Raw genomic sequence first — 9,148 nt, forward strand, 5'->3', positions numbered from 1 at the left:
GAACATCTTCCAGGCGATAGCTGCCCAAATGGTTGGACAGGGGCACACATGGCAGTAGTGCTGCACAAAAGCCAAATTCCACAGCCACAGCCAACTGGCAGCTGGCCCAGAAGGGCAGATGCCTCATCTGAGTCTGGCAGGTGCACAGCAGGTCACAGCCAGGCATCAGCCTCCACTGCCAGACTGCTGCAGTGGGTAGAGCATGCAGGAAACTCTCAGGGCTGCTTCAGGAGTCTGGCTGGCACAAGGGGCAGTGTCCCCAGGCACCAACTGGCTGGGCCCCAAAAGCTCCTGAGAGAGTAGCACTGAGCTACTTGCCAAGGCAGCTTTTTGTACTGATGGGGCAAGGACAGGGAAGCTTTTTTTTATACTGCGGAGGGCAGCACAACTGCTGGCCCCTGGCTCTAGCTCTCCCTGGCTGCAGATCTGGGAGGAGCCAGGCAGGGTTATTTTGCCCCAAGTGGCACAATTTGCTCCACAACAAAGTGCATGTCTGAGCACATGTGCTGAAGCAAAAAGCCCCAGCTCAAATTTGCACCACTTCTATTTGAGCTGCTGCAAGCACACATGCTTGCATGTGTGGATGCACCCACTGAGTGGAACAGTCAACCTGAAGTAAAAACCCCATTCCAATAATAGGTTGCAGGGTCATGGTTAGGGACCGACCAAATTCATAACAGGAGTGGTTCTGAACAGCAGGTCCTCTAATCTTTCAGGTTCCCCCATGCACCCATTCTGTCAATTGGCAAAGGGTCCCTGCCACTTGCTCCTGATCAGCGGGGAGGTGAAGACTGCAGCTTTAAATATGGTGTCATTTTGCATCCTGGCTGATCAGCAGAGCCACCAGGGCCCCTCAGCCAATCAGTAATGGGGGAGTAGTGCACATGGGAACCTGCAAGATTAAAGGAGCTGTCACACAGCCGACTTCTGCCATGAATTTGGTAGGTCCCTAGTCAAGGTAGCCACAAAACAGAGGTATAGTCAAGCTCCCTACTCTTCCTCCAGCCTTGTAAGATAGTAGGAAGAGTGAGCCTATAGAAGAGCTCCACTTTTATCCAGCTAATCTGGAAATATTGGGAGCATATGGGAAAAACTCCTAGGCATATGCTACCTCTCAGATTAAAGTGACAGGGCACTACTGATACTACCTAGAAGCCAAGGTAAGAGGTAAGCTAATTACCACCAGTTAGAAAGCTGGAAGCTACAACGGTAGCTCAAAAGCCTCTGGCCAGATGTGCTGACAGTCTCTCGAGTAACAAAGCTCCAAATAATTTCTTCCCCAATTCTTGACTCAGAGTCTAAGAACCATAGCAGCAGTCAGGTATTGTACTCTAGTTCTCTGCTGTGTTCCTGTCCATGACTTCCATCTTGCTACTGCCTGCTTAATGTGTGTGCAGTTCTCATCCTATTCCTAAAGAGCACCATCCACACTGATAGGAGGCTCATACTATTTACCAGTCCCCAAGAAGAGTATCAGTCTAGTTTGGCAGCCAGGCCTTATCCCCACGGAAACTTCTCCTAATCACATTTTCCACCAAGAGACAGGTACAGACTGATAATCTTGCATCAACTAATGTCTGTGTTTTTGGTTTGGGTAGAAGGAGGTACTCATGTGCAAGCAAAAAAGACAACTAATTTGGTTAGAAGGCACCAATGTAAATTCATGGATGTAGGACACCTGTGGAAATGAAGAAGGGTAACAATGAGTACAGAGGAATTGGGCAAGTGTGTATGAATGCAAAGGGAAAGCAATGTGGAATGGGGGAACCTCCTTAGTTGTCTGAGAGAGGACAGGGGGCACACTATTCAGAGGATGAACTGACAGATCTGAGGATGTGGTTGAAGTAGGGTAAGCAGTAATGAAAGGGAGTGAATGATCATACAGGTTAGAGGAAGAGAAGGAAGAACTTATAGAAGGACCATTGAAGGGATAAGTAAAAGAAATTACAGATAGCTGAACAGACAGTGGAAAAATAAAGAAACAAACAGTGAGATATATCTATCTATTTATCTATCTATGAAGGATCGATTGATCGAACTATGAAGGAAAGAAAAACTGGAGTAGCAGAACAGAAAAAGGACAGAGGGAGGAAGAAACAATGCATTACTTCACTGAATATTTTGTAAAGTTGAAAATTACACAGAGAAAAATGTTTGGCGTGTATGAACTCAGTCTTTTGACAGCCAAACTCACAGCTCATAACTCTTTAATTCAGCAAATACATGTGGTCTGATCATCAGGCTTGGAAGATAAATGGCAAGAGGAGGGCCAACTTTGGGACTCAGGAGGAATAGTAAGAAAAATAATAAGATGAGGATGAGCAGATGGGTCATTCTACCTTCTCAAAATATATCAACTGCCTGGATTGCTTAGAACCCACTGGCCCTCCTCTCTGCTGCAGAGCTCCATGGGGAGAGAAAAATGACTCACTCCATGGATATCCTTCACTAACTTGCAACACTGATGGTCTCTGAAAGGACTAGTGTTCAGCTTTTATAAACCCAGAACATATCATCTGTGACAATGGTATTTCAGTGTGGTAGCGCATTACAGCAGTGAAACACACAGAGAGTTTTAAATTACTTTTCAGGCAGGAGAATTAGGAAAGAGTGATGCATTTTGGATTGCACATTATTTTTATTTTTGTGAGAGTGGACTGTGAGCAACACACAGGGCTGCAAAGGTATAGCTCTGTAACACAATTTAGAGCTCTACAAGCCAATTTACTACTGTCCTCCCCAGAAGTCACCAACCACACATATCCAGGGTAGAGACACTGATAATCCAATAAGCAAATACATTTCTTAGCATATAGGGATGCCGCATTCCAGAACCTATGAAAAGGTCCCTCTGCTTTCTATAAAAGCTGTGTTTTCTGCTTGCCTCCCATCACCTGGAAAAAGGGCTATTCATCTTATTTTAATACACTTGTATACTTCAGGTACTGCTGGATACATGAGGCATAGTTAGTCTGTTAGCTTTGGAGCAGGCCCATTACCATCCCACATCAGTGCCCAACCACTCACTCCTGCTCAACGTATGCCAAATACTGGAAAGTGTCAGGTTTTTTTAGCATAGCTCAGGGCATGCCCAGTGATGTTCTCAGGATCCCAGTCTTTGGTGTCCTCATGAGCAGCACTGGGCATACCCAATATACCACTCTAAAGCACAGATGGGACATTTAGTCAGCACGTTGAACACCTGGAGCAAGAGTAAGTAGATAAGGCATGTTTTCAAAGCACTGCTTCCTAGCCCTGTCTAATGCAGTGTAGATAGGCCCTCAGGGTCCTGTCTATCTATACTGTACTTAATGCACTGTGACTCTGATATAAACAATAATAGTATTCAATCCCATTGTATCCATCACTGCAAAGGGCTTTGGCATAACCCTATATACAGTCTTGTTTTACACTCATTCAAGGTTTTGTGCTCTGATTTATAGGTCCCTGGCAGGAGTTGCATTTAAAGTACAATTAATGTGTTAATGTAGCAATAAATTGTAATATGCTTGATATTCAAGCAATTTATCACCCAATTTTGAACTTTAATAATGGTGACCCAGCCACAGAAATGTTACTTATTACATGTAGAATATCTTTGCAGCTTATCTGTATCACACTTTAATTTGAATATGTGGCATGTTATACATAAAATAATATTGTTTGGCTAGGTCCTCCAGCATCCCAGGGTAGACAGTCTTCTTTTGTCTGCAAAGGGCTTCTCTGGGAATTGTGAATGCTGCTGCACTTGGGTGTTTCAAGAAGATGTCATAATGACTCACTGCCTTGTTTCCCTTTCCCCAACCAGCCTTCAGGTGGTGTCACACATTCAGTTTAGCTCTTACTATGTGCAGTTAAAATGTGAGCTGACACACATTCAGGCAGTTTAGCATATGTTTAGTGCTCTCAGGGCTTTGCAAACTTGTTGCTTTTCAGTTGAGGGTTATCTCCTAACACATACCAACAGGAATAGGTCACCACAGTCCAATGATTTACAACTGTTGCAAGTCAACATCTGACTCCACCCTTGAAGGATGCTTTTTTAAGGAGCCCTTTAGCACTTGCTCCCTGTGAGAGCTGAAGTGTACAAACACTTAACACGACATGCTTTACTTGCACACAGTAGGAACGTGTTGAGGAAAAAGTAAAAACACATACACAAAAGCATAAGGTGTCCCAGGAGAGTTTGAGCCCTACCACTCTTGCTCCACCCCTTGCCTCCCCCACCCTTTGCACAGGTCTCCCCCTGCTCTGCACAAGAGTCATAGAAATAGCTCCACTGGTAAGCTCAGAGCTCATTTTTCATTAGCAGCACAGCTAAAGGTAGTAAGGGGGGAAATGACAGCCCCTGCTAGCAGCTCTCCAGCCCCTCTTGTGCTTTTTCCCCCCTCTGGCTAACTTGCCCTGTAAATACAAAGCAGGCGATACGGAGCAACAATTTCCACCAGGCAACTTTACCTGTTTGATGGAAATAATGTCTGCTAGGTGCCACAGTATAAGCATCTCCCTGAGAAAATACATCTTGATGCAATTTGCAGAAGATACCACTTTCTTTTTATGAGCTGCAAGATTCAGGAGGGGCCCTCATAAACATGCACAATGGACAGAATTTACCCCAATGCAAAAAAAGGCAGCACAAAGCCTACACACTACTGACAAGAAATTTTGCAAGTGTTATTTTGGAAAGTGCTGCATCAACTCCATTTAGATATTTTGTTTCACTCTCCAGGACCACACACAGAAAAACACATAGAGATATTTAGTGTGTCAAAAAACAGTCTCTAAACCCATAGGGTGCCCTTTGGGAATGTTCTGCCACGTGGAAAAATGTTCATTCATATATCCTGCCAGGCTAGTTAATGGTCAGCTATATATACATACATACATACATAGGCTTCCAAGAAATACCTCAAAAAAGGACACAGGTAGCTAGGATTTAAGAGCCAGTTACTCACATTATTTATTGCATCATACTCAAACAGCTGTCATTAGAGAAGAACACTGGCATCACTTGCCGTATTTCAAAAAAAAAAAAAGTACTTGATTATTATTTAGGAGTCTGACTAACTCTATAGCTGTTCAAATACTATGTATTAAATGTATTCTGAGCAAGATCATTAGTTATTTTCTTCATCTCAGGTAGGGAGTGTACAACTCCCACCTTGCTGTGCCAGGTACATATCACATGTAGATTTATTACATGAAGAAAGCAGCCCCTGTGGGTTAGCTAATTCTCACCCTCATAAGCTTATCTTGCCCAAAAGCCCCATCATATCGAGTCTGGCATGGGAAGAAATCTATTTGCATGGACAGACAGCACATTAACCTCCCTCTGAAACAAGAGGGAACCAAGAACCTGACTGTGGCTCTCAGTCATATTCTGATGTTCACAGGACAATAAGACTTCAGGCTGCCCTTTCCCAGGGACAAATCCCAGTTTTGACCTGCTTTTGTAACTGTTCCTGAATTTAAAAATGTTTAGTTATTCTTATATAAATGTCAATAGTAATTAATAATGAGTCCTCAGGGCTAACTCCACTTTGGCGCAGAGCAGCAATCTCAGAAAAAGTCCTTCTGACTAGGCTCAGCTGTTCCACTGAGAGGGCTCTGCAGTCTGGCCAGCATCAGGTGCTGAAAGAAGTTTGGGCATGTTCAGTGAGGGTAAAACATTTTAGAAATGTGTCTGCTAAAATCGAAGATGTCTCTACTGCACACATTGTAGGTGTTCTTGTTTCCAAGCTTTATCTGTCATCCGATTGTTGGCAGACTTTTACAGGTAAGACAAGGGGCGCTTCCTTCATACAAACCACACCTCTGCCAAAGTTAAAGGATGAGGGTACTAGAGTTGTTCAAAGGAAAAAAGTCTCAAGTATTCCTTAGCATGGACAAAGTAACATACTTCCCACTAGTCTCCTACTCAGAAATGGCTTAAACTATTCCGACTGAGATAGTCCCCTAAATGGAAAATGGTTAAGTTTTGGCAAAGTTATACTGAAAACAGAACCTTACAATGGGAGCTGTCAGTCAACTTTAGTAACAGAAAGTGCTACTCATCTTATGCATAACAAAAACTGAAAAAAAAAAACTCTTAAACTTACCCGAGAAAATTCCAGCCACCTATATTGAAAGCGTCTGCTAAGGTTAAATATTCTTGAATACACCATCCTCCACACCAAATAGTTGGCAATAGTCCTGTTAAATCAAATATACTTTTATTAGGCACCCTGATCCATACGTGAAGTACACTGAAGCACCCAAGGAAGAAATATTCATCTCTTTCTGTAAGAGATGTTTGTTCCTGAATAGTGGATATTTTACCTCAAAATTAATGAGAGGTTGGGGGGAAAAAAAAAAAGATAAAATCCTATTTCAGAGAAGCTGCTGCATGACAACAACAATTTATGATATAAATTGTATAATTATAATCATCTTCTAGAAGATGCTTACAAGTCTATATCCTAATATTATCCTCGTATTACAATAAATACTTTTCATACAGTGTCATTTTTATTCAGGCATTCTCTGTTCAGGTAGTATTTGTATAAGGTGGTATTCATATTTGGACTATGAAGTGCTGGTAGTTAAGTAACTTTACAGAGATTATAGACTATGGTAATTTTTTACTAGTGAATCAAAATGCTGGTTGTCTATCTTTGTTAGTGAGACAGATAACTGACAAATTAAACTAAAATAATCAATAATTAGTTAGCATATATAGTCATCAGATTGTAACAGTACCTTTCCTTTAAAAATCTCACAGTACTTTACAGGGCCCTATTTGATTTGGATTCAGCCCAAATCAGCTGAATCAGCCTGATTTGATTTGGCCAAATCCAAATCTGAACATTCGAGAATCAGCGATATGGCCATAGACACAGCTTTAAATGTTTTTCCTACATACCTTGAGGTACCAGGCACGGCTCATGAACATTGCAATGCTGGGCAGATGGAGCATCCTACAGGAGCACGGGGGGGTGGGAGGATGTGCTCAGCAGTAAACCTGGGAAGCACACGGGGGTCCCCCATAACCCCTCCCATCTTGGCAAATCAGCCATGGGGGGATCCCGCATGCCCCCCCCCACACCCAGGGAGCACCAGTTGCTGAGCTGGAGTGCTTCTGGTTCATTTCTGGGTCTGCTGCTGAGCATGCTGGAGAGCCCTCCGTGCTTCTGTGGGATGCTCCATCTGTCCCAACATCACAACATTCACTAGTTGCTTGCTACCTAGAGGTATGTAGAAAAAAAAACATTTAAAGCTGTCTGTGTCCAAATTGCCGAATCTTTCCAAATCTCTCTGAATCAATTCAGAGGGCTCCGATCTGATTCAGAGAGATTAAAAAGTCCGCTCACTTGATTCAGAGTTTTGGCCCCCAAACCAGGCTGAATCTCTGCCAAATCAGATCAGGAACCAAAGGTTTGCACAGCCCTAGTAACAACTGTTGTGAAGATGTGGGAATTCTATTTTAGCATGGAATGGACACAGTCTTTGACAGCATGTTAAGCCCATCCTGGAGTACTTCCCTGCCATGTTTTCAGAAGTCTTGTTATCTACATTCAACAGATTAAAGCTAGTAGTAATATGCCTACCCCAAGCTACAATCCCACCTTCATTTAACTACATAGACCTAGGCAGTATGATGAGCTTAATACTGTTGCACTGCTGTAATGTAAACTAGTGCATCCCCAACTGTAGCAGTTCAGACCCTGAGGGTGGCTACATGGCCCACCTAGTGACCACCTAGATCCCCCTCCAACACCACTCACCCCTCTGACCTGTCAGGGGTCCACCCCACGGTCTTTTCTGCCATGTCTTGATGCTAAAGGCAAAACAGGATAATTGCCTTTAGAACTCCGTGGACTTGGGCACCATCTCTGCCTGGCTTCTTTTCAAGCTCAACTGGGCCAGCTCAATTCAGCTTTTTCACACTGCACAGTCTCTCCATCTCAAGGGCATTGCCTCAGAGGGTTCCCCAGAGGACCATCACAGACCTTGGCCCTTCAACCTTTAAATCTCTGTCTGGGCTTTGGCTTTCTGGCCTTGGCCCTCTTATGCTGACTGTGCCCCTAAGTCAGGTCCACTGCTGCAGATCTCAGCTTCTGGGCCCCACCCCCAGATTCAACCTCTCAGGCATCAGCTCCCTCAGCCCTGGTATTGTCCTCTCAAGCTTTGGGTCTGCTCACAGAGTCTTTTGCCCTCTGGCCCTCTTTTGCCCTCTGTCACCTTAGGGTCAGGGCCCATGCAAACAGTCTCTTTGGCTGAGGATGAGGGTCAGAGCCTGCAATCTAATCTTCCAGCAAAGAGGCTGCACCTCTCTAGGAGCTTTCTACAGCTTCCGAGTCTCCCCTTACAGCCATTCCTGGTCCTCTGTTTTCCAACATAAGCACAGGTAGACTGCTTCCAAACTAAATTCCTTTCCCCAGCGTGGCTGTGTCACACCATAATGAACAGGGATCCTGGTTTTCCCTGATTAAAAGAAATCCCCAATTTTCAGTTTTAAAAAAAGTAACCTAGAATCCACATTTTCCATGATTAAAATGAAACACTTCTAAGATATCTATCTAATCTATCTATCATGGCGTTTCATTTTAAAACCACCAATCAGAGTGCTCCAGCAGCATTCTGGACAGGAGGGGGTCAGTGGTGGCACAGCAGAGCACCGCCATGACAGCGGAGATGGTGTAGCATGAACAGTCTAACTCATGTAATCAATAAAGATGGCACCTTGCCTTATCCGCCTTTATAAAGTTTCACTTGTAAAATTTGAGCAACTGGCAATTTGTGTAACATTTTTGGTGGAGAATGCGTGTGGGGGTGAATAAGGTTCTATGTTGTGATTATTGATCAGTTGCATGTTACCTGTATAGTAAGTTTTGTCTGTATACGTGTTTGTCTGTCTAGCTTAAGGTATGCACACCGCCCAGTGGTAGAAGTGCTGGGTATAGTGGTCTCAGGTTAAACCAACCACTTAGAAAAATAGAGGAATACTTGGATACTTGGACAAGTTGTTTAACTTGGAAAGCTCACCTTTTGGGTTGTGGATAAATAAGCAGCTCACCTTGTGGGTTATGGACTGCCAGGGTAGTGTGGACCTCCGATAGAGAGGGGTCCATTGTGTCGGTTTGAGTTTTGTTTTCAGACTTGGTTATCT

At 43.6% G+C, this 9,148-nt stretch overlaps 1 protein-coding gene across 2 annotated transcripts in view; it reads right to left on the reverse strand.

Moving 5' to 3' along the window:
- The window catches only part of PHEX (phosphate regulating endopeptidase homolog, X-linked), a 172,791-nt gene that overhangs the window by 91,304 nt on the left and 72,339 nt on the right, over positions 1-9,148 (reverse strand). For both annotated transcript variants that reach the window (XM_019529177.1, XM_019529178.1), the window contains one exon: positions 6,099-6,192. In XM_019529177.1, the coding sequence (XP_019384722.1) occupies positions 6,099-6,192 (94 nt within the window). The remainder of the gene's footprint in view (positions 1-6,098; positions 6,193-9,148) is intronic.

Source organism: Crocodylus porosus, unplaced genomic scaffold (assembly GCF_001723895.1).
Source record: "Crocodylus porosus isolate Cpor-Errol unplaced genomic scaffold, CroPor_comp1, whole genome shotgun sequence".
In the NCBI taxonomy this organism is placed as follows: Eukaryota; Metazoa; Chordata; order Crocodylia; family Crocodylidae; genus Crocodylus; species Crocodylus porosus.